General features: G+C 42.6%; 1 protein-coding gene across 1 annotated transcript in view; it reads left to right on the forward strand.

The window, feature by feature from the left end:
- Positions 1-27,757, forward strand: part of EGFR (epidermal growth factor receptor) — a gene marked incomplete at its 5' end in the record, with an annotated part of 159,111 nt that extends 131,354 nt beyond the window's left edge. Inside the window, 14 exons of the mRNA XM_084280568.1 lie at positions 599-756; positions 6,147-6,182; positions 7,752-7,893; positions 9,608-9,730; positions 10,978-11,076; positions 15,630-15,815; positions 19,107-19,262; positions 20,132-20,207; positions 21,382-21,528; positions 23,977-24,074; positions 24,531-24,698; positions 24,789-24,836; positions 25,377-25,482; positions 26,445-27,757. Of these exons, the coding sequence (XP_084136694.1) occupies positions 599-756; positions 6,147-6,182; positions 7,752-7,893; positions 9,608-9,730; positions 10,978-11,076; positions 15,630-15,815; positions 19,107-19,262; positions 20,132-20,207; positions 21,382-21,528; positions 23,977-24,074; positions 24,531-24,698; positions 24,789-24,836; positions 25,377-25,482; positions 26,445-26,821 (1,920 nt within the window). The 3' untranslated portion in view covers positions 26,822-27,757. The remainder of the gene's footprint in view (positions 1-598; positions 757-6,146; positions 6,183-7,751; positions 7,894-9,607; positions 9,731-10,977; positions 11,077-15,629; positions 15,816-19,106; positions 19,263-20,131; positions 20,208-21,381; positions 21,529-23,976; positions 24,075-24,530; positions 24,699-24,788; positions 24,837-25,376; positions 25,483-26,444) is intronic.
- Between the last annotated feature and the right edge of the window lie 242 nt (positions 27,758-27,999).

The raw sequence follows: 27,999 nt of genomic DNA on the forward strand, positions 1-27,999 counted from the left end.
GAAATGGCCCTTAGACATTAGAGCAATTAAAATAGTCTTCCTATAGCATGCCTTACTGTAGTCCCGCTGAAACCAGCATTGCACTGCGGATCTGATCTGGTGTTTCTCCACAGTAGAATTTGACACAGAGTTGCTAGTTTCCCTGCTTTAAAACATTTAGGGCATTCCTGGTGCTGTTATAGTCTGAATAAAGACAGTTCTGCCAAAAATGGCTAAAGGCAATGCCTTTAAACACAAGCTAACTGGTAGATTACACCAGACAGCGGTCTGGCCCTCTGCTTTTGAATTTACCCCTTATCAAGGTGTGATTAAATTGTTCCCTGTTTTAAATGAGAAGTGCAAACTTTCCAAACAGGGCAGGGGAATAAAAGCAGCAACACTGAAACTCAGGAAAGTACTAGGTTTAAACATCAGGTACCACCTTTTATACAGCCCATCATACTGGATAAAGTACTTGCAGAAATGTCAGGTAGCAAGGTAATAAAAACAGGTGATGCTGAAAACTTCAGGCAGTTGAAGACATGTAGATTTATCTTCTGCATTCCCTCCGAGAAGGCCAATGTTAAGGGCATTATAAACAAGCTGTTTCTCTTTGCAGGGCCCTGACAATTGCATGAAGTGTGCCCATTTTATAGATGGCCCCCACTGTGTGAAATCATGCCCAGCAGGGGTTCTGGGTGAGAATGACACCCTTGTCTGGAAATACGCCGATGGGAATGCTGTTTGCCAGCTCTGCCATCCAAACTGTACTCGAGGGTGAGTAAAACCTTAAGCTGAATGGAACCGGGGCAGGGTGGGGGAATAGGGGAACAGCCCATCTAGATCTCTTTTGCTTCCTAATGGTCCCATTTTAAACCACCAAGAAGGAGAAATAGCAGGGAACCAGAGAGGTCAGGAGTACACAGGTAATGTAAGCAGAGCGCAGTGGACTTTGTAAATAGGGAAAGTTCAGTGGCACTTCGACATTACATAGAAGGCAAAAAAAAAAAAAAAAAGGAAAAATGTGGTAGAGAGTTTGAAACAGGTTTGTTTGTTCATTTCAATAGGAAACTTACTGGAATTTTACGGTACTCACCCACCCGCTGTGCATGCTTCTCCCCTCTGCACCTGGCTTGGTGCTGGGTCCTCTCGTTTTAGGAGGAGCATCAGTGACATCTGGTGGATGCTGGGCTCCCGGGACCCAGTTTTCTCTACACCTTTCATTTTTTAGGAGGCAAATCCCAGTGGGGAACCACAGTGGTTTTCTTTCTTTCCATATACTAGCACTTGGTCCGAGTTTAAAGCCTTGTTTGCCTCCTGAGTGTGGCTTTTGTAGTGGGTATTACAGTAAACCAAATCTTTGTGTCTTCATTTGGGGCTGTACTTGAACTGTGACCTGTAACAAGCTGTGAATTGAACTCATTTAGCCTACATGACAATAAGTAATACCCATCCCTGCTTCTGGTTTCTGACCTGCAAAGGACAATGTTTTAGCGTTTGAGACCTGCTTGATGGACTGTGATACTTTCAGAGCAATAAAACAGCCCACATTTAGTGTCTCTTCCTTCACAGGCCCCTGCCCTGTTCCCTGCAGGTCTGTCTGATCCAAAATCCTTCAGTCATATGCATGTTGCAAGAGGGAAGTTACAACATACTCTGACCAACCATCATCACATTGCAATTCATCTGCCAGGTCATTAAAGAGCAGGGTGCCCAGGCCCCACCTTCATGGAGAAAATAAGTTGAAGGGTTAAATCAGCAAATAAGGGCCCTTCCTACTGTTCCTAATGAATGAAGTGCTCTGATTTTCAGTTGGTAGCTGTTGTAGCCATATGGGTTGGCCATGTCCCCTGTATTTCTTTATAGGTGCAAGCAAGACTTATTAGGTCTTCCCATCACACTCCTGAGAACAAATGATCTCTGTTGAAAAGGGATCTTTACTCTTTATTAATGATCTCATTAGCTGCAACCATTAGACCCCATTGATACAAAGCTGGCCACAGGAATCCAATATCCTTCTTCTAACTGGCCACATGGAAATGTGGCTGATTATTGGGGTAATGTAACAGGTAACCACATCTGAACATGCCTTTCAACTGTGCGTCCTCGGTTGCAAGATCAAACACTGGACTCAAGTGGAGAACGTGATCTACCAGACGTAGATGTAGCTCCAAGCCACATGGCACAAGCAAGTCCCCAGAGCAGAGTAAATCAGAGAAGTCCATTCCTGACTGGCTTTAGCAGTGGATGAGTGTAACACAGGAATCTGGCAGGTGATGGGGTAGGGTAAGGAGAGATTTTTGAAATTTTGGGATACTCAGCATATGCCTCAGTGTGCTTGGCCCTGTGTTACTAAGGCAGAACATAAAAAGAAGTATCGATTTCATCTCTTATGTGAAAGAATTGGGCTAAGTTTGCCACAACTCTATTGCTGACGTGCTCAATGGCCCCGTTTGAGTTGCTGCCTGAACGTGGCAGAAGAAATAGGCTTTATCCCTGAACAGCTCAAGGGTGGTATGAGAAGGTGGTGTACTACTTTTACTTTACAGATAGAACATCTGAGGCCAGTGGCATTGATGGGTAGAGAGCTAGTGTCAGAGGCAAAATCTGGGAACGTGCAGTTTGGTGCAGCATTGTCCCTGTGAAGGCAATCAATCAGTAATGCCACTTACTTCTCTTCACGCCTCTCCCTCATTGTGCTGCAGGAATGGGATCTGTTCAGCAGTGGGTGGAAAACATCTGTCTCACAAAGTTTTTGCATCCTTAAAAAACACAGTCTCAGCAGTTTCTGCATGACAAGAAACAACTTTATTTCTGTCCCTGTCCAATTTCACGGCTAGAGCCCACAAAATCTTATCAGCATGATTAAGTGTGCTGACTTCAGTACTTGTGGAAGTAAGGGTTTCCAAGATATGGCTTTATTTTCCTTATTTGAAGAAGCTGCAATTAAAGAGGACTTCACAATTAAGCTTTGTCATGAATTTTGGTTTTTTGCCTTGTTTTTTTGTGATTACTGGTAGTGCATCACTTATTCATATCACTATGAAGAATCCCAACTAGTCTCATTTCCTTTGCTGAGTGTTTTTTTCAGCCTTCAATAAAAAACAGAGCAGAGGAAGTTTTCTCCTGCTCAGCCCAAAAGACCACTTCTCTCTCATTTCTCCTGTCACCTCTTGGGCATTTTGTACACCAGCTTGCTTTTGCTCTGTCTCTAGCCCAGCTGAGAAAATAGGCTCCAATAAAGATGGCAACATTCCCCAAAGCTCTGGAATTACCCCATTTGTAACTTCAGCAACTAATGACACATACCTCCTTGATTAATCTGTTTGGCTTTGAAGGATTTGGTTTTCCCTTCCCACTCTCCCAGAGTACGGGTAAAATCAGCCACAGCTACGGGGGTGGAAGATCGAGAATAAAAGCCACTACTGTAGTTAATAGCACAGGCTGATGCATCCTGCCACAGTTGCTACCAATGCTACGTGTCTCAGCATTGTTCATATTAAATGCCAGGGAATTTTAGCAGGGATGGTGGTTGAGAAAGCGGCCTGGGTGTCCAAGAAGTAAGGTTACAGTAGTACAGCACAAACATGATGCCTTTGTCACACTCTGAAAGTTAATGAGAAAGAAAGGTCAGAGGAACGTTCTTGTAAGGCTTTAAAAAGCCCAATGGTTTTCCATTTCTTTTATGACTGTGAAGTAACTTAAGGTGTTACAGTGTGAGTTTCCTCTGAAAGTCCATCAATCACAGCCACCTGGCTGTATTATCCAAATTAGGAGTTATGGGTCAAGGAGAAAGTTGTTAAAATCTTGATGGATGTGGGAAATAAATGGCTGTGTCTGCACTGTGAATAGTAATATTTATATAAACAGATGAAATGTTGAGTTCAGGATGCAATAGTTTTCAGGGACTGTATACAGCACTAATTTTCCAGTAAGCAGAGAAATATTTCAGAGGCTACAACTGCTGCTAAATTCCACCTGATATATCCGTAAGATCTTGAAGCAGTTCATAGCACAAGGTCCCATTTCTCATTTTGTTTTCTGTAAGCAGAAGAAAAATTAGTTAGGAATGGAAAAAGTGATTGTTTAGATTCCGTAAAACCTGAGTTACTTATGTTCGGTGTCATCATAAAATTCCACATTAAGAGAGATGGTTTATTTAGTCCTGAATGGAAATTTGTCCTGGGCTTTGTTTCTCCTTTGACTTGTGAAATGAATCAGAAAATCACATGGGATTTGAAAAGCACCAGCTGATCTGTCATTTTCTTCCCAAGCACCTTTTTACTTTGTCCACTGAACTTGATATTGATGGATTTGTGTGGGTAATAATTTTTACAAAGAAGGTAACAGATGAAAATCTACACTTCTCCTGCTTCTACTTTCTGATGTAGGAAAATAATTGCCAGCCATTCTTCAGACTGTAGATACCATCCCCTCAGCCAAAATGGTTGTTGTTAGGAAAGACCTGGAAGACACGCTATCATAAAATAGCATGTCAAACCAGAACTTTTAGGAAGACATCATTTGATGGACTACACTCACATTATGAAATAAAATGAGGTCTTTTAATTTCACGTAATTGTTGGAGGAAAATGTGCATGTCTGGTTGCACTAACATGTAGAAATTCATCTCCATGTGGTAGAGTGCAATAGGCTGAGGTTTTTGTGTGCTAGATCCATTTTCAGTTGAGCACCTGAAGAGAGAAGCAATTGCAAAGCAAGATATGTCTCCTGTGGTCCTAAGCAAGCTTGTGGTTCTGCTCTGCACATGTGGCCTCTCTCTGCTTAGTTACACAACTGAGCAAACAAACCCAAGTCGTAGGAAGACAGGGAAGACTAACAAAGCTGGGCGACTGGGATCCGGGAACCGGTATGCACAGGCCTTCCAGCATGTCCAGGAAATCAGGATGCACATTCTTTCATGGGAGCCCAGTGAACTCCCAAGACCTTCCAGATGCTGGGTCTTGAAGCATTGTGTTGGCCCAGAAACAAGTAAAATACATGAGGGAAGATCAGAGTAATGAAAAGAAACAAACAAAAAAACAAAATCCCAATAAAATGAGTAGTTGTTTCACCTCTTCCTCCCCCAGACCTGGATCAAGTTATGAGATAAGATCTGTGACTCCACCTGCCATTTTGAATTTTTTCTGGTTCCTCCTCTTGGCAAGAGGGAATTCAAAGCAGTTTTCCTGGCACAGGCTCACCCCTTACCCCCTACTTGACCTCCTCTGGAGTTGTTTTGGGATGATATGTTTTCTTTAAGTCAGTGCAGGGAGCAGATACCACAAACTGTACTTTTTTCTTTGCTGTGCTCTGTTTTTCAGAGGTGATGTAACTCTCTCTGTAATGCTCTTCTTCCTCAGTAGACACCACAAAGACCACAATTCCCATGCAGAGCATACATTTTGTAGCCCAGCAGCACTTAAAGAATGCATGGTTCCTCTCACGCCCATTAATCCATCAAGTGGATGCAGTCACGGTGTTTTGTGTTGTTTGTTTCATGCCACCAAAATGAATTTCAGGCATTTTAAACTCAAATGTAGGGTGAATGATTTGCTATTAGAGTTTCTGACTCTCTGGATAACTGTCGTACCTGTTTATGTTCCCAGTAACTTAAGGTTTTAGATTCTGAGAGGAGAATATTGTGGACACATACTAACAGATGATAGCCAAAGGGAGTGCTGTCAAATCGTGTTTTCTGATGGGAGCACCTATCTGCTACCCAAGTTTCCCATTGCAGTACAAATCTGGAAATTATAATCTTTTACTCATCAGGGAAACAAGAATTATGCAGGAGGGCCTGCAATGTTGCATTTCCACGTGGCTTTCTGCCTTTGAGGCCTTCAGCTTTGGTCCATACAGAGCCAGGGAATCCAAGTCCATTGAATTTTGTGTATCTATGTCCTCCTCCCATTGTACCACGTGAGAAACAATTGTTTTAAAATATTCTTCATACTGAGTATGCAGCATAAGTATGCCTCTAGATAAAAGGTTTCAGAGGAAGGCCGTTGACTGATATTTAGTAGTGTGTGACTACTATAAATTCCTATGTTAATGCTTGGACTGCTCTGAAGCACAGACTTTTCCATCAGTAGCACTCTTAGTTGAAATTATAGGAGTAAGTGTGCCAGAGCTAATATGCTTGTAATGTTCGTTTGTTTTTACAGGTGCAAAGGACCAGGTCTTGAAGGCTGTCCAAATGGGTGAGTATTTCATCTGCTACAATTAGCGACAGAGCTGCAAAGAATGCATGTATGTTTACATTTCTAATCTGGACACTGCACGGCAGAGACTAAAGTTAAGACTTCAGCTCTGTACTGGGAAGTGACAGATTATAGCAGGCTCTGACCTAAGAAAATGATTTAAAGAACTGAGAAATACTCCTACAGGCTCAAGACTCCAAAATCTTGTTCTGCTTAGCTTGTTTGTCGAGGTGAGACCTGGGATCAGTTGCTGGAGAACAAAAGGAGGAGCTGGGAAAAGAAAGGATTAAGGGCTAGTTGCAGAGAAAGGTATGTTTAGGATTGGTATTGTTGCCTGCAATGCAGGGAATTCCTCTCAGAGACCCAGGGAATCTTTTCCAGCACTCTGATACATACATCTCCAGCTGCTCTGTGCAGAGGTGGACATTCATTCTTCACACCAGATCAGATGTTACATTGTTTGGCCTTAAGACTTGCTCAAGGTCATGTAACAAGCAAACAGGTTTCTCTGACTAAGGGGGATTTGGTTTCCAGCCATGAAGTCACAGTATGGTAAGACAGACTTAGACTAGAAGTGCTGTTAAAATGTGACTTTATTTAGTAGTAATGCCTTGGACAACTTAGAGCTGTGATGAAGCACTAAGCACAGACCAAAAAAACCCCTTGGAAGACAAATTTCAAGTGATCCAGACTCTTGAAAAACAGGTAGCAATCTGTACATTCAACGTGGATGGTATACACACTACCTGGCCTCAGACATTTTGTACCTGGGGAGGAGAGCTAATGATTTGAAGTACATCATTGACCCTCACTGCTTGCCCCCCTCCCCCATAATGGTGAGATGTCTGCTTCATTGCTGGCATCACAACTGTAATATGTCTTCTTGGTATCAGCTTCTCTCCACATGCTTTAGATCACATGTGTGCTACCCTTATAGAGGCACCACAGAGTTGATGCTGATCTACTCTGTGGGTTTGTCAGAGGGAGAGAAATCCCCTTGCTTAAGCCACGAGGATCAGGTCCAGTTGCGACTTTGTCTGTGTGGAGGTCCTTTTCTTTTCCCTCGGACTTTGCAATGTTAAAATCACCAGTGTATATGAACAGGCCCATCTTTGCAAGGCTCGGTTCCCAACATGCACCACAGGAGCAGTTTTAAAAGAGAAATTTTGTGCTTTGATTTATTAAAGGGGGCTTTGCAAATGTGAGATAAAAGTAGAAACCCAGCAAAGCAAACGGCACAATACACGGTAGGTGCAAAAGGCTGCGCAGAAACAATCAATAGAAGGAGGAGATAGTTGAACAGTGAAACAGAAATCTTCACTGCCAAGCATAGCAAAAGTCAGGATGGTCTCATATCAACTCAGTTCATTTGATCCATCATTTTCTTTTACAGAGTAAAACCAATAAATACAACCACTGAATGAGGACCTTAAAAATAGAGATGCTGAAGATTCCTGAAATGTCAAATAGGTTCAAGTCTATGTGCAGAGTGTATGTTTGATCAAAACCTAAAACTGTGTTCACTTAACCAATTTATTTTTTTTTCCTGCCTCCCCTCCTGTCTTGCAGCTCGAAAATTCCATCTATTGCAGCTGGTGTTGTTGGAGGCCTCCTGTGCCTGGTGGTGGTCGGCTTGGGCATTGGCCTTTACTTGCGGAGACGCCACATCGTCAGAAAGCGGACCCTGCGTCGGCTGCTGCAGGAGAGGGAGGTGAGCGCTGCTGGCACAGCTGCAACACCAGCTGCTTTATTTGGGGCAGTGGGTGCCGACCTCCTCCTACCAGAGAATTAAAGCACCATGCATCATCCTTGTAACTCAGCAGGCCCTTGGGTTGGCCAACATGGCATCTGCTGCACTGGTCAGAAAAGAGGTGGTGTGCACCTAACACCTTGTCTCTTAATCTCAAGTCTGATCCCTCTGGACATGATTTTCAAGGGCTTTAGGGGATTTAGATGACTAAATCCCAATGAAAATCATTGAGATTGTTCACTGGGAAAAATCTATGCCTTCAGGGTGAGGTGCAGTGTGTTTGTTGATCTGACCCTCCTTGCCATGTGGACTTTCAACCCTGAACCACTTCTTCATCCAGACAAGCCTTGAGGCTGCAGTGGCAACTTGGGGTACTGTTGGAAACTTCACCCCCTTGATCAGGCATATCTCTGATCCTGCAGAAAAAAAAAAAAAGAGAGACAAAGGAGAGGAGGGAAAGGAATTTAGGAAGTGATTGTGTGTTGTCTTTGGTTTGTTTTTAGCACAAAAACCCCACAAAGTCATCAAAGTGAATGGTTCACCCTGTTGGGCATGAACAAGGTTTCTACACTGCTTTTTGTTTTCTGCATGGTTTTGTGTGCATTACAGCATCATATCACCTCTGGGTACTGCACATATAAAATAGCAAAATTTATTATCCTGGATTAAAGCTGTTCTTTCATGATTAGCCCCCTTCTCTTTCTAGCCAAATCCTAGCAAATAATTAGCAAATTGTATTTAACCTTCAGCTAAAAGCTCTGTTGCATCTTCTTCCTGTGCTTGCTGACTTTGCAGAGTCAGCTGCTAAAATATGTTTTTTAAAAAAAAGTTGTCCTGCTTTTTAATGCACTGCCTAACAATATTTTGCACACCACTGTGTTCTGCAGTTCTCATAGTACAGTTAAGTTTGTGCTCAGCTCTTATTGTACGCTCTGGACTCCTCAAAATAAGGATATTCCATCACAACAGAAAAGTTGCTAGCCCACTAAAATCAGATTGCATAATTTTATCCAAAGGAAAGTAAAAAGAAAAAATCACTAAGGGGAAAAACTGACTTAAGTATCAAAAAAAGTGATAAATATCTCTCTTTGGAGGGCGTTATTGCTGTTTGGAGCAAGGCTTGTATAAATTTTGGAAAACATCGATGGTCAATTTGACATCACCCTTTTTACTGAGAAAAGAATCAGTCTCAGAATTTCAATTGCTGCTTGTCAACCCTGCAGTCTGGGGAAGCCACTGGTACCATGGGGATTTCACACAGTTAAACAAGAGAAGACCTGAAAGGTTGCAGGTGACTCTCGTCTATTATTTAAAACTTTATTATAATTTGTTTGCAAGTTTATCTTCTTCAGGGTCTCAGGTAATTACATTGTTCTCCATGCCATGTGATTAAAGGCTTTGAAGTCAAAGCCTTCTTTTAAACAGCAGTATTCCTTCACTTCCCTTCAAAATGGTAGTCGCCACTCTGTGATTGATTTTACCTCTGAAATTTGGAGCGACTCTAGGTATTTATTGCTGCAAGCCTCCTATTGCTGCGAGCTGGCCTCCTGTAAGCTTAATGTGGAATAAAATGTTCATTGCTTTAGAGGAAGGATTTACTTGCTTCCCCAAAGCATGCTGCTTGCTGTCTTCGTAGTCTCTATATCCTTCTAACATCATCTTCTCTTTGCACCAGCTTGTTGAACCACTGACACCCAGCGGGGAGGCACCAAACCAGGCTCATCTGAGAATTTTAAAGGAAACAGAATTTAAAAAGGTCAAAGTTTTAGGCTCTGGAGCTTTTGGCACTGTATATAAGGTAAGATCACCATGTTTCTCTTCCCCTTTTCATCTTGCTCCCTGATGCCAAAGCCACCCAAACAGAACATGAACTGGGAGCTGCCATCATTATGTACCTGGGTTTTTAAGCTGGATTTTATAGCATGCATGTACAGAATGGTAGAACAATGTCTCAATCATCATTAGTTGAATTATGAGTCACGTAACATGAGAAGTTTTATTTAAGATGTTGCCAAAGGCATACTTCTGAACCTGGGGGACAAAGATCTCACTTAAAAACTACCACACCCATTTACAACCTGTCGTGAACAGTAGGGAAAAAAAATCACTATGGTCATCTGAGTCCTTAGCCATTTTTCTGAGAGATCTGGGGTCTTGTTTTTATAGTTGTTAACAACTTTTTTGTTAGAATTGATTCATATGTGTGGAAGTGACTACACACCTTCTGTTGTGTAGGACCACAGGGTATTTTTGTCTCTTGGCGTTTGTTTAACCTCCACACTTCTTCACCACATGCCAATTTTCTGTGCTCCTTTTGTTCAGGATACACGTTGCATGCTTTGCCAGTAGTACTGAAATATAAACTGTTGGAAAGAGACACATGTGTCTCTTTATAGAGCTCTGTTCTCAAGCAAGCTTCCAGCTATGGTTGGGAGCTTCAGGAGCTCAGTTCCCATTAACCTCTGAAAACGTGCACCTACATTGCTGGGTACTTCAGCAGAATGTCCTTGCAGTGCCATGCTATTTACCTGCCACCTAAACGGCCTCCTGACACTAGAATGTAGAGCACTGAGCTAGTCTGAAATAAACCCACCTGCTACTGCAAATGTTTATGTTTGGATTATTATACAATATAGATGCCATCCTTTTTTCATTAGCAAATGCCAGTTCTGTGCCTTGAGATATATAAATGGCAAGGGGCAAGGTACATGGGTTTGCTGTGCTGCACTAATGAATTAGATTTCCATCCACGGTAGTTGCTCGTTATGTGTCCCTTTGGCTATGTGTGTATACAAGGACAGTAATAAATGTGTTTTTTCAAAAAAGATGGTAGAGGTGACTGAAAGAAAAATACCACTCGCTCCATTAAAAGGATTTTGTTATTAGTGCCCACAAGACACATTTTTTGGCATGTATTTGTTGTCTTCCATGTCTTCTCACTGCTCAGAATATTGAAGGCTACTGAGATAATGTAAAATGTGTATGTAATTGCAAGAATTAACCTGTTAGATATGAGACTGAGTAACTCTCTGTACTTTTTGGTAGGGACTTTGGATCCCAGAAGGGGAGAAGGTTAAAATTCCTGTCGCTATTAAAGAGTTGAGAGAGGCTACATCACCAAAAGCCAACAAGGAAATACTTGATGTAAGTTTTCGTGTTTGTTTTGTCAAGTTGTCAGTGGCCTGTGGATTTTCCTCTGTAACAACCAAAGGGATTTCAGAATTTTGGGTGGGGAAAGATATTTTCACCCCAAACTGCATTCATTTTGTGTCTCCTTTGAATCACTTGCTTGCAGTTCCAATACTGATGTCATACTTGTGATGTTTCAGGCCTTAAACTGTGGCATTCCTTACCATTATGGCAGTAGAACTAAATCCAATAATAACAGATCTAATGATTTTTGAATCCTGACATTGCAGATTGTCATAAGCTAGTTGCTTGGTTACATAGGATTAAATTAACTATAAATCCAAAAGGGGGAAAAAAAACCCAGCTGTCTAATTTCTCTGCCATAAACAGCAAGAAATTATCTCTCTTCCTGAAAGAGGCATGGGAATTTTATTGTCTTGCTTGGATATAGCTTTAGAAAACAGAGGAAAAGTCTATGGGACACGGTTTCAGGAGTTTATAAATGGATGAGTTTACTGTAGGTGAGACAGAGTCCTAAATACAAAGTTCTCTGAACTTGGAATAGCTAAAAATCTCAACTCTGTCACTAGATCTAAAGCCATGCAACACAAAAGCACCAAGGATATGTATTTATACACAAGGAAAGGGAAACGCTGGTTGCAGAGAGGAGCACTGAGATATTCAGCATATGTTCAGTTCAGCTTTCCTGCTCTGTGGTTCAGTCCTCAGCGACAGCAGATGTGTTGCATGTATGTACATGTGTGTCCTGTTCAGCCCTCCAAGCCCTGAGCAGGAGCCCGCTGACCACTCTGAAGGACAGGTCAGCCCAGAGACTCCCCAAGCAACACAGTGTATTAGGTACAGATGAAGTGTTTTAAGCTTCTCCTGGCTATATCCACATGAGTGTGCCTATAGAATGCACAGGTTGGAAGCCCGGATTTGGCTCCTCTATCGAGTATTTTTTTGCAGGGACAGGGTGCACGTCCCTGGTACATCCCAAATAGACCTGTGAAATACAAGTCAGCAGTTTGGGGCAGCCTGTTTGCGTGGGAGTGATGGTCCTTCATCCACAGGGAAAAATGGATTTATTTAAATTTTTCTTTGGTAGGAACCAAACCACTTTAGCAGTAAATTTATTTTTAAAAACCCCACAGCTTTGGATAGCAAATGACACCTCAGCTAAGAAGGTTCATGTCAAATGTTTCAAGCTAGTGAAGGTCTTAACAAAAGATTAAGTCTCATAGTGACAAGTGTAAGGATGAATGGTTGTGAACAAACCTTCCAGTCACCCCGAATAAACAGTGTTATTCCAATACTTCAACAGATGATGTGTTACATACATATGATTTGATACATGTATTGCAGTAATTCAAAAGAATAAGTGGTCCATATCAGAATCCATATGTGTAACAATATCCATCCTGATTTTAGTTTAGTCAGACTCCAGGCTAGCCTCAGCCCTTCCCCAGGTCCCAGACCCCTGTGGGCCTGGGGCCTGCCCCTCGCCTGCCTGTGTTGAGGAGCTGTGGTCCCTCCCTTTGCTGTCGTTCCCTGCATGGAGGTGCTGGCAGCTGCCTGCCCTGAGCTCTGCCCTGTGTTTCCCACTTCATAGTAATAAGAAGCGTAACATGGTCTTTGCAAAGGATGCTTTGGGCTTAACTGCATTAAATTCCTGTATACTGAGGGAAGGGTTAATGAGTAAGTCTAGGGTACTGCATCCTGTCTTCAGCAGGTCAAGATAGTCACACAACAGGGTGGTAGACAGGGCAGTAGACACAGGGACTGCATGCTCTTTGGTGATATCAAAAGTACTTTCTCTTTTCAAAGAAGTTTCTGTAGCATATCTCCGTGTTATCTTTTCCTTTGAATTAGTATGCTTAACAAAAAGCTCTTGCTTTTTTTCAGTCCTGTTCATTTTTAAAAATTATTTGATCTGTGAAATTAATTCTGTATCTCAGAAGAATATTTTTAAAAAACAGTGAAACACATCAGAGGGATGACTCCAAAGGCTCCTCTCAAAACCGATTTTTGCTATGCAACCAACTGAAACCTCAGAGATAATAATGTCCAATTAAAGATGATTTGTCTTACTGAACTGCATTAGGTATAGAACAAGCACAGCAGCTTTAGCTCATATAATCCAGGCGAGCTCTTACTGACTTTATTAGGGTAGGGCTAATTCAGAAGATTGTTGTTGAATACCAAGCATACTTGGAGCAGGTCAGAGCATACCGCAGAGATTTCCAAGATAATCAGTTGAAACAAAGGCCTACTTTAATGTCTTGGACTCCTTTGAGGGACCCACGACCGCACAACAGTTCCCTTCTGCTCCCTGAGAGGAGGCGGTGCCCTATTTTACTTTGCAGTATCAAATGTAATAGGCAGTGTCAATGTTTGGATGCTCCCTGAAAGCTGTGTGGTCTGTACACCCACCCTGCTCTTTCAGCATCCCAGTTCTCAGCCCCCAGGTCAGTCCCACATGGTCTGCGCAGCAGATGGGCAGTGAGAACAGCTCTGACTCTGCAGATTCCCTCCCCTCTGAAATGACTACAATATGGATCTGAATCTCAGGAAGGGGAATGGATGTCCTTCACTGATAGGACCGCTTGCTTTGGTAGCCTAGAGAGATTAGCATGCTTTGATCTCAGCTTACTTCTGAGCAGCATATAACAGATTTTCAAGATGCTCTCAAAAAATGCAGCCACAAATATCTATGCAATTGAATAGCAGACTGTATTCTTGCTTTGTCTTTCCTTGATATAAACCCACAGAATCAGTGCTGTCTATAAGGGTTGTTTTTCAATGTCCTACTCATATCATGCAGTAGGTTGAGGAGCACTTACCCAGTTCTGCTGGAGATCATCTTTAACCTGGCTGCCTGGACACCACTTTCATCCCAAGGGTTCCAAAACAAGGATACCAAATGTGGATGAAGATTTAGCACCTCAGAACAAGCTGCATTGCGTCATGTTTTGCTTAGTCTGGCACATCAAATGACAATACTAAGTCCAGAAAGTATTGCTTAAGAATTGGAGTTGCTTATTTCTTGAACGTCATTGCTTTAATAACTTTGTTTAATAATAGTTCTTACCAGCTACACAGCTATGTGACATCTGTGGAAAGCTTGTTAGATGATGAGTAAAGTGCTATGGTATTTCTTTTCTTAAGCTCTTAGAAGGCACAGCTTCGCTCCTTTCCTTGTCACAAAAGTGTCTTCACAATGATTTGAGGCTTTGGGGGGCTGCTGGACTAATGTTGAACTGCCAAGGGATGATTAGTTGGTGTCGCTCCAGATGCTGAATTAAGATGCTGACCTAAAAACTCACTGCATGGAAAAATTCCCATTTATTTCCTGTTGTGTTGGTTTTCAATCAAATGGCTTTAAAAATATCCAGGTGTGACATACTATAAACCAGGCACAAAGTTAGTTAAAAAACCCAAACCGTTTCAGCTCTTAACTTTTTTTTCCCAGTTGGAATCCATTCTTTGAGCTGACACTTGACAGTAGATATCAATATAAATACAGACCAGAAATTTCAATCCATATGTAATTTTTGCACACAGAAAGCATGAAGTCAAGAGTTTTTACCCTGAGGCCATGTTAAAGGATGCATTATTCAGTGTGTCTGGAGCATACTGTAGGGCCCCACAGAAGAGCAAAGGAAGAGGAGGTACCTTGGGTACCTTAGCTAGGTACCTAAAGCTGCATAGGATGAATCCAGGCTTGAAAGCATTTTTCACATATTTATGAAACTCAAACCCAAAACTCCAGTTGACCAAAGGGTTTATTATGCCTGGGCCCCCACATAATAGGTGTCTTTGTGGTTTTGCTTGTATTGCTATATAGGTCTAAACCAGCTTTTCCATTTGGGGACAGTATTTTCACCAGCGTGTTCCTTGAAGTAAGACAAATATTCAAGCTTCTAAAGAGGTGAACTGGTTATTAACCTGTTTGCTTTGACACGGACTGAAGAACAACATGGTCAAGAAGAACATAGTCTCTTAAATTAAAAATCAAACTGTCAGTCACATCCTAGATGACAACTTTTGACATTCTGTGTTAGTACAAACCTTGGCAGAGAGGCATAAGTCTCAAAAATACTGATTCCTAGTCAGTAGTTTCTCTTTGAGAAAAGATCTGGAGAAGAAAAAAACCCATAAGACACATGTTCACAAGATGTGTTGCCCTTGAAATTAGGTTCTCAGAATGATGACATCCCATCAGCTTCCAGCTGTTGTTCAATTTATTAATTCCTCCTAAATCTGCATGTCTTTTCTCCAGGATTTTATGTCCAGTGTTTGCTTGGTGTGCCAGGAGAGAGAGACTGGCTCTCCTGCAGCATCTCAGTGATGCTTCAGTGTTAAAAATCTGGATCTTCCACTGAATGGAAAAACTTTGGTCTACAGAGTGGGGAAATACAAGTACTTTGTATGTGATATGAGACCCAGAGTTAGCATATAGTATTTTAGCAACCTCTTGACTAACCAACTTATTTTAAACTGTCTCCAAGTATTTGTGTCACGCCTAAGAGTGTGTTTCACATTGCTCTTTCTTCCTTTCTCCTCAGGAAGCTTACGTGATGGCTAGTGTTGACAATCCTCATGTGTGCCGCTTGTTGGGAATCTGCCTCACTTCTACGGTTCAGCTCATCACACAGCTGATGCCTTATGGCTGCCTACTTGATTACATCCGAGAGCACAAGGACAACATCGGCTCCCAGTACCTTCTCAACTGGTGTGTGCAGATTGCAAAGGTAAGCAGACCGGCACGCCGCCAGACCAGCTAAAATTCAGGCTCTTAACATGGAGATCTGACAGCACGTAATGTATTCATTTATTAATTTGTCTCTGTAAGCCTTTATATTTCACCACGTGGTTCCTAGATGCCTTATCTGTGAAAGTAAGCAGTTACTTTGTCATGAAGGATTTACTGTTTTCAAGCTGCTGTGCAAACCGTAACTATTCTTCAAAATGCTCCTACCAATATTACCACCAAGGCATTTATGTCCTAACTAAACACCCTGTGATGAAAGAATAAAGTGATGCAAGGAAGCTGTGGCAAGGAAGGGGATAGAATTTGGAAATTTCCATATCAAAGTGCTGCTTCCCTAAGTGGATTTCTTAGTGCTGTGCCATAGGGCAAACGGTGATGTTGTCCTTGTGTGCCTTGGAGAATGACCCTGGGGATCAAAACTGCTGAGTAATAAATACCAGTTCTGTTCTAGGGCCGGCTGGCTGTGCCCAAAAGACATTCAGGCACCTCAGGGCTGTTCTGCAATTCATATGCACCAAGTCGGTGCCTGTAAAATCTAATTGCAGTGGCCATAGTGCCAAACAAAAGACTCATTATCACACCTGGCACTGGTTGCCAAAGAGAACAGCAGCAAAGGGGACTGAAGTACAGCCTCTAGCCCTCAGCAGCAATGCACTGAGTTTGGAAGGTGGTTAGTCATTTGCAAGCATGGAAGAATGGTGCAAAACCAGTATAAAAATAGCTGTAGTTTCTTGGAGATTTGTCACAGGAGATGGTAGTATCCACAAAGCCTGGCTGCTTTAATAATGCTTATTTTGTGAATGACGGTCTCCAAGCTAACCACACACTTAAGGCCTTATCGGTCCCTCGAGACCTTGTATACATCCCAAGCTTGCCCAGCCATGGTTTGCTTTCAGGAAATATGCTGAGGACCTCAGAAATGTATCCACCAAAAGTATACAGAGCACATTTTTCATCTCAGTGTGTGTACATTTTTACAGCATGCTCCACAGCAAGCAAATTTTAATTTATGTGTTCACCCGGGATGTGAACTGCCTTTGTCTGACTCTTTCGCTCTCTTGTTTAAAATCAATTACTGCTCTGTCCTGCTTTCAGTCCCTTTGGAGGCCACATTTCCCTCCTCCTCCTTGTTAATTTTTAAGGTGGCAAAATCAGTCTACAGACTGATCTTTGGGGTATCACTTGCCCAAACGGTTGCCATTCACAATTGTTAGCTTCTGTTTGATTTTTTTTAATGCCAGTTCAACATCTGACCATGGCAACCTCTACCCTCTCCAGTGACGTCTGACCTTCAGCATACTCCTTTGTGCTGCTCTGCACTGAAGTTCTCCTCAAAGTGCTCATAAATCACACGTACGGCACTTTCCCACCAAAGTGTCTGGTGTCTGATAAAGTCATGCCAGATCTTTGGATGCCCTCTGATTATTTAAAAATGTACTTTTGGAGGAGGGGGAAATTGAAACAGATATATTTATGTCTGGTGACTAACCAGCAGGAGGCAAGTTCCCTGGGAAGCTTATTTTTGTTTCTGTTTTCACAGCTTTGAATTAAGTTTTCTTTGCATCTATAAACATTATCTTTCTCTGAGATAGAGTCCTGTCTTTTAGACAAGATGTTATGACAGAGCCTAGACACTCCACATGCAGAATCACTGTGAAGTAACTCTTTGAACACATTGGTCCCACACTTAGTGATGAAAAATGGCTTTAAATCCCAGGCCTGCACACAATTATAGATCTGCTGAACTTTCTAAATGAACACTTCAACATCTTTGGTGTACAGTTATGCACATGCACAAATCTAGTAGCTAGAATCTTAAACAGCTTAGTGTGAAACTGATATTCTGCCTTTCAGTAGCTTTGAGTCTTAATAAAGCAGCAAGATATGTTTAACGGGAATTTTTTTGTCCTACTGGGGCTGGATTATGTGATTTTTTTAATTTATTATTTTTAAATAGGCTGCTTTCTGTTGGCAGCTCAAGATTTTTTGTGTCAAGAGCTCTGCTCACAAAGGATCTATTCGTGTGATTAAATGCACGCTCATAGTGGCAATGAGCCAGCTTGTTTGGGTGGTTTGTTTTGGCAAATATGAGCAGCGCATGGGTGAAGTTCTGCCGAGGGACTCGGGTGGAAGATTCGATGGTGGTCCAAGTTAGCAGTGGGCTTAGGAAGGGGGTGGAGGCTGGAACGGAATTATTCCCTTCAGTCCTCTGTCATCACATCAACATGATCATTTTGGTGTTAACTTTGTAGGTTAGAAGTACTTTTTTATTAGTTCTCTCTTCATAAAAATACAAGCACGTAAGCTGCCGCCAGCAGAAACCTATCAACTGGGAATAATTGTGGTTTTTATAAAGAATCTTGCAGGAAATCATTAGCCTTTTGATTCCTTGCACCAAGAGATTGGACTTGAAGAAAAGGGGAATAATCTTTGTGGTCAGAAATGCAGCTGTTAGATTCGTACCTTAAAAGTCAAACCAGCACAATTGTATTCTTCCAGGAGAGTCAGTTGTACCAAAAAAGCACGTATGCTATGGCGAACCCAGTCTAATCCTGCGAGGCAATGAAACTGGAAGAACTTGCCTTTTCAAAGAGGACTTGAAAACGCATGCAGCTCTGAGCTCAGCCATAAAACTAATTCTTTTATTTTATTTCCTTTTCTCACCTTTGCAGTGGGATGCCTCTTTGTTAGCAGGGAGAAAGCAGAGTACACTGCAGTAAGACACGGAATCAGCAACGTTAAACAATAAATTTATTTTTGCTTTGACTCTTCTCCCAGGCCATTAGTATCTGCATAGTCTCTGTAGGCACGGCTTGTATGTGTATGGGAGGCGACAGCTTAATTCTGCTCTGTGCGCTCCTGAAATCACTGTGGTTGCTCAAATCCAGCTGTAAGAAGGGTTTTCCCCCTTATTTTCAATCTCTGTCCTAATTTTATATTTCTTGAACTAAATCCCAAAGGAATTGCATCCCCTCCTATACCCTCTACTTTCCCTTTTTTCTCCATGACTCCACTGGCATGTGGACTTACAAGAAAGGCTTCTGGGCTGTAATAGTTACTTCTCCTTGTAACTGTGCAAGTGCACATCCTCACCCTGCAGTAAGAGGCATGTAAATCTGAACAGCGAGCGTTTTTCTGAAGTGGGGATAGGTTACCATGTGTTTATGGTTGTGTGCGTACAGGTTCCACAGAGCAGCTGACGTTAGGTAACTCATTTACACCTCCAAGCCTAAAAGCATGTGATGCTTACCCGTGGTCTGTCGTGTTGCAGGGAATGAACTATTTGGAGGAGCGTCGCCTGGTGCACCGTGACCTTGCTGCCAGGAATGTCCTGGTTAAGACTCCTCAGCATGTGAAAATCACAGACTTTGGGCTGGCAAAGCTGCTGGGTGCCGACGAGAAGGAGTATCACGCCGAGGGAGGCAAGGTAAAGTGCATCAGAGAAATGAACTGCCGCCCGTCCGTCCGTGTTCGTGCTTGCACGTGGGTCTTCAGCGCAGGGGAAAAGTAGAGAGTGGGTTTTTCAAAGCACTCAGCTGCCGTCTCAGCGTGCTGCCTTTGAAGCCTGTGGGAGTCCTCTGGAATCAGCCAAAGCAGCGTCAGGCCAGTGGGACTGCAGCGAGAGCGGAGGTAGCAGAGCAGCAAATGCTTTTGAAATTCCCACCCAGAATGTCTGGGAAAAAGCAAGATTATTAAAAAAACATTTAAAAAAGAAAAAAGAACCAAGCATGGCTGAATTCATCAGCGTAGCCAACACCAATAACACTCCACAGTTCATAAAGCGAAAGGGAATGCTGTATATTTATAGCAGAAGAAAGACCTGTCAAACTTGGTTCAACACGCCTTCGTGTTGTACTACGTGCTGATGGAGGGAATGTGTCCTGCTGAGGAATTAAAGAGAAGCTGCTTGCAAATATTGTGGAGACCATAAATGGAAACCATATGAGCACAGATCAGTCTTTGTCATACAGACTGAGATTGGGTTTGTGTCCTGCTATGATAGGAGAAGGTTAAAAAAATAACAATTTGACTGTTAAAAATATTGTAAAACTAATTTGTAAGAAGTATTTCTAACATGCCTGATATTTCACAAGTTCCCAGATTCGACATAATAAATGAAAACAATAATATGAAACTCTGAAGTTGCCTGCCCTACCACTTGGATAGTTATGGTGTTTGTTGGTTGGTTTTTTCCCCATCTGCAATCAAAACATTGGTTTAAACACCACCTGGTGGTAAATATTACTGACTAATTTTGAGCTGGCCTCTTAAAGCTTATTTGTGATTTTTTTCTAGGTTCCTATTAAATGGATGGCCTTGGAGTCAATTTTACACCGGATTTACACCCATCAAAGTGATGTCTGGAGTTACGGTGAGCCTAAAGCCAGTTATAATTATTGCAAATGGGTTGGAAAATTGCAGGACTCAGTAGTGACTCTACACAGACCTTTTTCTTCTTATTATGAGAATACTGAGAAATTAAACATAAACAATGAGCCCAAATCACAATGACATGATGTTACATGTTAGTGAGGTGTGAGATGTTTTGCAGAATATGCTTTCAGACGATGAGCCCTCCCTTTCAGGGAGGTAGTCCTACCCTTCAGGTAGCAGACTGCTCCATTTGCTGAAGTACTGTTGACACTTTTCTTCAGCAACTTTACGTGCACTGTAACTGGGCTGACAATAAAGCCACAGAACTAGAGGGAGGACTTAGAAAACATCAGCCATGCCAATCAGCATAACTCTGCTGTGACCTAAAATGTTTGTACTGTCCTGGTATTGAAAGGACAATGCTAAAAAGGAAACAAAGTGATAACCTCCTTAGAGAACTAGTTATATATTTGGTATAGTTCTAAGCCAACTTGAAAGAACAAAGAGCAGAAAGGAAAATTTCCAAAACAACTTACCCCAAAATTTCCACTCCATGGGCTCTTATATTGCTGGGAAGTATCTTACACAGATGGTCAGATCCTGTGTCCTTTTAGAAAAACTACAGTCCCTGGTCCTCTTAATCCGTTTATGTATCTTGGCATCCAAAACCTTGTTTTGTATCCTAAGCTACCAGATGATCACAACTACTACATCAGAAGAGTACTTGGTATGTCTGCAGAAAACACTGAGGCAACTGGTTAGCACGTCTTTCAAAAACTGCTCCTGCCTGTCTCCAAAGAGATTGTTTTGAAACAAGACAACTTCCATTTTTAAAATCATTTGCTATGTCAGAGTTAGAAGGCAATAACCTGCATTTCCTTCCTGTGGGCAGGAAAGTTTGTGGGATGTTCAACACTGAAATACTAGCTGAGATTAAAAAACTCCACCAAAATACCCCAAAAAAACCCTCCAAAAGGAAATCAGGATGATTTCAACCTGTTTTATTAATTTGCCTCTCTTAAAAATCATGGCAGAAAACGCTTTTCCTGAGTGGGTTTCTGGCAACACAGTGCCTCTAGGAAAGCCCTCCACTCACCACCTCTCCATGCCCAGGCCAAGCACCTTGGCTCCCAGCAAAGCGTCTCTCATGTTCTTCTCATCCCACCCTGCAGGTGTGACGGTTTGGGAGCTGATGACATTCGGGTCCAAGCCATACGATGGGATCCCCGCCAGTGAAATCTCCTCTGTCTTGGAGAAGGGCGAGCGTTTGCCCCAGCCCCCCATCTGCACCATCGATGTGTACATGATCATGGTTAAATGTGAGTTTGCATTTGGGGTTGTGGGTGCTCACTTAAGTCGAATAAGTAGCACAGTTGCCTTCATCATGTTGTACTTGTATACGCTGTGTTCTTGGTGATGGCACAAAAATATCCCTTGAGCATGGGATACGGTTTCATTAGGCACTAATTCCGCCACCGAATGCTTTTTCACCATTCACACTGCTGGCTGATAGTCTCAGTTATTTTAAACTAGTATTGTCAGGATCAGCATAAGGCCCATTTTTATCTGATACTCTGGTTTTGTATGTCTAGAAAACAAGACTGCCTTCTCCTCCAGGCTCCCCCTTGGTTCTGTAATGTACTTCCCCCTGCAGTCACACGCATTGTGGGTTATGTGCTTCTTTCACTAAAGGGGTGCTCTGAGCACAGATACGCAGGAGGATCCAGAGTTCCTCATCTGATTTGTTCCTCATTTTTGGATGGCTCCTTTTCACCATATTGCTGAAATTGTTGTTGTAAAGTAGCACAGGAGTTGAGGGTCTCTGTAGCACTTTCTGGTCATTATTAGGGCACATCAAAGAGCTTCTGAACCCCAAACCTCTTTTCTATCTGTATCAACTGCTAAAATACTAAAATTATTACCTGGCTTCTTATGCATCTCTAGACCATGACTGCCACATCCCTGCCTACTACCAGTAGTGTCTGTGAGGATGCTGATAAGAAGCCCACTAGGTGGCATTTAAGATCTTCTCACTGGAGCAAAATGTACTTGTTTCTGAAATAGGACCCACGCTACTGTGAACACCCCATCGTGCAGCACTTTTGGGGAGCCTTGGAGAGCCCTAGTGTTGCTTTGTAAGGACAGGCATGGCACAGGGAGAGACCGATCCTTGCACTCACCAGGGCTGGTAGGGAACAGATCCAGGTGTGTGCACCTAGTCTGGGAGGTGTCCAGTCCCAAAACCAGTGTCCTGAAAGCTCCTTCTTGGTGATGCTGAACCCTACTGACACCTCAGCCATGACAACATCTCCACTTGCAGCAGTCATGTCCCATGTCTTCAAAAGCTCTGCACTAGAGCATGTCTTCAGAGGCTGAGCCTTCTCAAAGCTCAGCAGCTCCATCCATTGCCATTCCTTCGTGTCAGTCCAGATGTGGCATTTTTCTGGGCACCTCATCAGGTACCTGTTGCTTTTAAAACACCACCAGTGGAGTGTCCCGTTCCTCTTTCATACTGTTACACTGAATTTAAATGCAAGAGCACAAGGATCTGGGGTTTGAGCCTCCCTTCTGCTACAGGACTTGGTTGCCCATCTTTCACTGCTGTGGTCATCCTGTGTTTAGAGTCTACAGCACAGACCCTGTTGAAGCCATGCCATTTTGTCTAGAGCAATTCAGACCTAGGAGTCATTTATTTTTTAAGCAGAGTATAAACTAAAATGCTCTGAATTGTTGGCACAACAGGGTTTTTTTTGCTTTTTAATTAAGCAGTATTTAAACATACGCAACTTGGAGATAAATTCAGAAAAAGTGGATGCCACTTCTGCAGCAGCAGCAAACTCCCAAATGCTCCACTCTGTCTAAGAGGAAAAAATAATTTCTTCTTGAATTGGTGGGGTACCATATTTCTAGTGTGGTAAAAAAGTCACTGCCAATGATGAGGTTTTGTCTAATGCTGGTTCCAGATGGCATATTATCACTTCGTTTTTCCATTACTGTGGATAGGCTGTTTCTTATGAAGTCCTCCAGACAAACTAAGCTTGACCTTTATTATCTTTAAACAACATCTTATCTGTTAGCTGGTAACAGAAAGTGTGGGTTTCCTAAGTAATCTCAGATGTTAAACCACCAGTATCTATACTGAAAATATCTTCTATCTTTCTAAGCTGTAGGACTTGTTTTTGTTGACGTCCATTTACTAATTAAATACAGCTGAAATACGGTTAATCTTTCACAGTGTCCCCAGTGAGGTTGCTTTGTATTTTCAAAGACATCTGATAGAGGGTAGCTTCTGCTTTAGGCTTCCTGGGATTTTACGAAGCAGCACAGTGAAAATGAAGTGGTCAAATCACTACACACCTGCAGGCTCCCACTTATCTTAGTTTGCTTTCACTCCTTCAAGAGCTTTTTCAGGACAGCTTAGTTTGGACTGATCCAGACTGGCCTTTTTTTGATCCTCAGGACTGATGGGTTATTATCACTCAGGTGGGACCTGCCTGCCCAAGTGGAGATAAGCCAGCAGGAGAGGAGACAGGGTCAGCCTGGAGCTTTCCCAGCATGGGGTTTTATTGCCTCCTTCATTCTTTCAGCATTTTAAATGCTGAAATTCACAGCAGTGACTGGTGAATGAACTTTTTATGGTGGTCTCTTACGGGTAAATCCTCAACAGCATGTATGGTGCTGTTCTTTCCACTGCTACATTATATTTTAAGCTCTTTGATCACCAAAACAACTTTATTTATGCATTTCTTTCCCTGTCATCCCTCCAGGCTGGATGATCGATGCAGACAGCCGTCCCAAGTTCCGCGAACTGATAGCAGAGTTCTCAAAAATGGCCCGTGACCCCCCACGCTATCTCGTTATACAGGTACTAAGCCCACTGGTAGGAAGATGTCTGATGGGCATTTAATATGACATCCAAAGTAGTTAGTAATGCATATGAAAGCAGACAGTATGGATAAGGTAAGGCCAGATTTACCGTTGCTTTCCAGGTCTAAGGCATTCAGTTAGAACCATAAACAGAATTTCAAGATCAATCACTATTTTCATAGTACTGGTCCCTGTCTAGGACAAGTCACAGTCCATACTACAGTCCTGAGGGAAGAACTGAGTTTGATACTCTTAAAATGCAGCTATTTTTACAGCAGCATCAACAGAAATTTCAGGCCCAAATTCCCCGAAACTCTAGGTGAATTTGGTTAAACACACAGATCAAGATTTTGCATATCAGGCCTCTTGCAAATTACTTTGTCTGTCAGAGAAGGGGACAATGAGGGGTTGAAGGGAGTCTGTGAGTCTTCTCTCATGCCAACTTGTCTCACAGGGAGATGATAGGATGCACCTGCCTAGCCCTACAGACTCCAAGTTTTATCGCACCCTGATGGAGGAGGAGGACATGGAAGATATAGTGGATGCGGATGAGTATCTCGTGCCACACCAAGGCTTTTTCAACAGCCCTTCAACATCCCGCACTCCTCTCTTGAGTTCACTGGTATGGAATTTTTCCTCTGTGGAAACATGACAAGCAATGTTAAGAGTGAACTGCTTCTCATAATGTCTGTATTTTCTTTCTCCTTTTAAGAGTGCTACTAGCAACAACTCTGCTACGACCTGCATTGACAGAAACGGGGTAAGTGGGATGACCTTTAAAAAAGGAGTAACTTGGAATCATAGAATGTGTAAGGTTGGAAGGGACCTTTGGAGGTCAGCTAATCCAACCCCTCTGCAATAAGCAGGGACATCTTCACTAGATCGGGTTGCTCAGAGCTCCATCATGCCTGACCTTGAATGTCTTCAGGGATGGGGCCTCCACTATGTTTCTGGGCAACCTGTTCCAGTGATCTACCACCTTCACATTGAAGAACTTTTTCCTAATATCCAACCTAAATCTTCCCTTTTCAAGTTTAAAATGATTACACTTTGTCCTACTGCTACATGCCCCCATGAACAGTTCTTCCCCAGCTTTCTTAATAGGCAGCTTTCAGGTACTGGAATGCCACTATAAGCTCCCCCTAGAGCCTTCTCTTCTCCAAGCTGAACAATCCCAACTCTCTCAGCCTGTCTTCATAGGAGAGGTGCTCCAGCCCTTTGATCATTTCAACTTCTCTTATGTGGATAAACTTCGACAAAACAATTCCTCTGATTCTGATTTTCTCTACATCCAACCTAGCAGGGGCACCCTGTGAGGGAAGACAGCTTTGTCCAGAGGTATAGCTCAGACCCAACAGGTGGTTTCTTGGAGGACAGCATAGACGACGGCTTCCTGCCAGCCCCGGGTGAGTGCATGTCCCATGTTTCCATCTCATTGCTATTTGTTCACAAGCCACCTGGTTTTGAATATAATTGTCCTCCTCTGAATATAATTATTGTCCTCCTTTTTCTGTAGGGAAATACAGGCACGTACCCTTTCTTCATTTTGGTTCCCCCATAAGTCAGGTTCCTCATGTTTGCCATATGTGCCATCTGGCCACAGAGTTCGCATGTGTAGTTACGTGTTAAAAGCTTTCTCCCACTCCTACACTTTGGAAAATATTTTCTAAAAGCTGGGCTTCACCCCTTAAACCATATCAGTTTTCTGGCAGTCTCACTGCATTCAGAGATTGATAGAGAGAAAGCAGCTCATGGTTTCATGGGTACTTAGAGCGTAGGTGGTTGGAGAGCAAGCCAGAGAGCACTGAGGGAGCTGGTGCTCGGTTATGAAGTTGTGATGCTTTGGGTTCTTAAAAACACCCAAACAACAGTTCTAAGAATAGGTCACAGCTAAAAATGGGTGAAAGACCCTGCAAGGGATGGCATTTAAGTGAAACAAGTCTCTGTTATTGCCAGTCCCGCATTTTCTAGGCATTTTCATAATCTCTAAACACTTTTCTTGGGAAACAGCTTCTGGCAGCATAGCTCCCTGACTGCAATTTCACAACAGTATCTGGGACGTAGCCACCCCCATGTCACTAAAATCAGCAGTAGCTATCTCACTGTCTCATGGTCCAGGCCATCTTTCTGGAGCTTTGCAAATTCAATTCCTGAAGGTATTCCTGAACTTCAGAGTAGCGCGTTTGGTGCCATGGCATGGCAGTCCCTGCCTTTGTGTCTCTTCCAATCTGGGAAGTTCAGTGAGATGCTGTGGGTAAAGAGCAAGTGGGAGCCAGATTGACAGTATGCCTGGAGTGATACAAGTGGCTGCATTAGTTATATGTCTTCATTTTCATTCCTTCTCATTTTTATTTTCTCTTTATTCCAGAGTACGTAAACCAGTTGGTGCCCAAGAAAACATCTGCCTCAGCAGTCCAGAATCCAATCTACAACAACTTCGCACTCACAGCAAACTCAAAGGTCCCCACGGACTCCAGCTACCAGAATTCACACAGCACAGCTGTGGACAACCCTGAGTATCTCAACACCAATCAGTCTCCACTGGCTAAGACAGTCTTTGAGAGCTCTCCTTACTGGATCCAGGTGGGCAACCACCAAATAAATCTGGACAATCCTGACTACCAGCAGGACTTCTTACCGAAGGAAACCAAACCTAATGGTCTCTTAAAAGTTCCTGCAGCAGAGAACCCAGAGTATTTGAGGGTAGCAGCACCAAAGAGTGAATACATTGAAGCCTCAGCATGACCATTAGAGAACTTCTTCTTGCAGCAAGGCTAGCCAGACTCTCAGTGAATCACCTGGCTGCTGCAAGAACAGACTCTTGCTCATAGTAAACGGCGACTGCAATGCATCAATAAGCACACCTTTCCTTTTCAGCACTGGGGCTGAAACTGCAAAGCCTATCTGATGGTAGCTTGGGTCTTTTCTTGCCCACTTCCACATAGTAACTGAGGCCCATCGCCTGCTTTCAGATACAGGTTGGGATGGAGCAGGTTCTTCATGGACAGAAGAAATACGGATGCATTCCTTTCATTTTCAAATGGTAGCATGGTAAGAAGCCACTCTGGGACAAACTTGAGAGCTGTACACATTGTACAGGCAAATTCCTTTCTAGAGTCTGTATTTTTATAAATTTTTCTGAAAGAATTTTTGGATCTTTTGCAAGATCAGATGCTTATACTGCTGGTCTGCTATGTGGTGCTCAGATCACCAGCAGGAAAAAAAAATACAATAAGTGTTACTAAATAGTTTTCCAAAACTCCTGGAACAGAAACATTTATTCTAAACCACAGGATTTTTACATACTGGCTCCATATACTGCTTCTTGGCTTGAAGAGGAGAAGTGCCCCTGGGGGATTCTGCCCAGGGCAGTATAGAGTGGATCACTCTAGGGATAGCTATCATAAGGAGCAAAATGGCACGACGCATCACCTACTGACCACTACTGCTAAAGACTGACAGAAGGAACTCACCTCAGAGTCGTCTGTACATGGTTATTAAGCGCTCACTGGTCTGCTTTCTGATGGTCAAATGCAAGACTCTTCTTTTTCTGATCCCTTACGTAGTTGTCGAGTTGTCAAAATGCCTCGCTGCTTCAACAAAGCTGTTAAAGATGTTGCTGTAACTGAAAAATGAAGTGTCAAATAATGTGTAACAGACTTTGATTAAATGTCAAGGAAATGCAAATTATGGCAAATTGGAGCATTCATGAGACAGGCTGGAAGAACTATACTCAATTAAACTCGACTAGGGCAAGAAACACAGGTAGCTTTAATCAAGCAGCTTTATTTCCCTTCTTAAAGGGGCTCACAGCAGAAATAGTTTTCCCTTATACATTTGGCAAAGCAAAGGGGTATATCAGTATTAGGCTGGGGTGGAGACTGGGGCTGGTCCTGTGTCCTTTTGGGGTTACATATCCTAGC

This window comes from Gallinula chloropus (assembly GCF_964237585.1).
Source record: "Gallinula chloropus genome assembly, chromosome: 2".
In the NCBI taxonomy this organism is placed as follows: Eukaryota; Metazoa; Chordata; class Aves; order Gruiformes; family Rallidae; genus Gallinula; species Gallinula chloropus.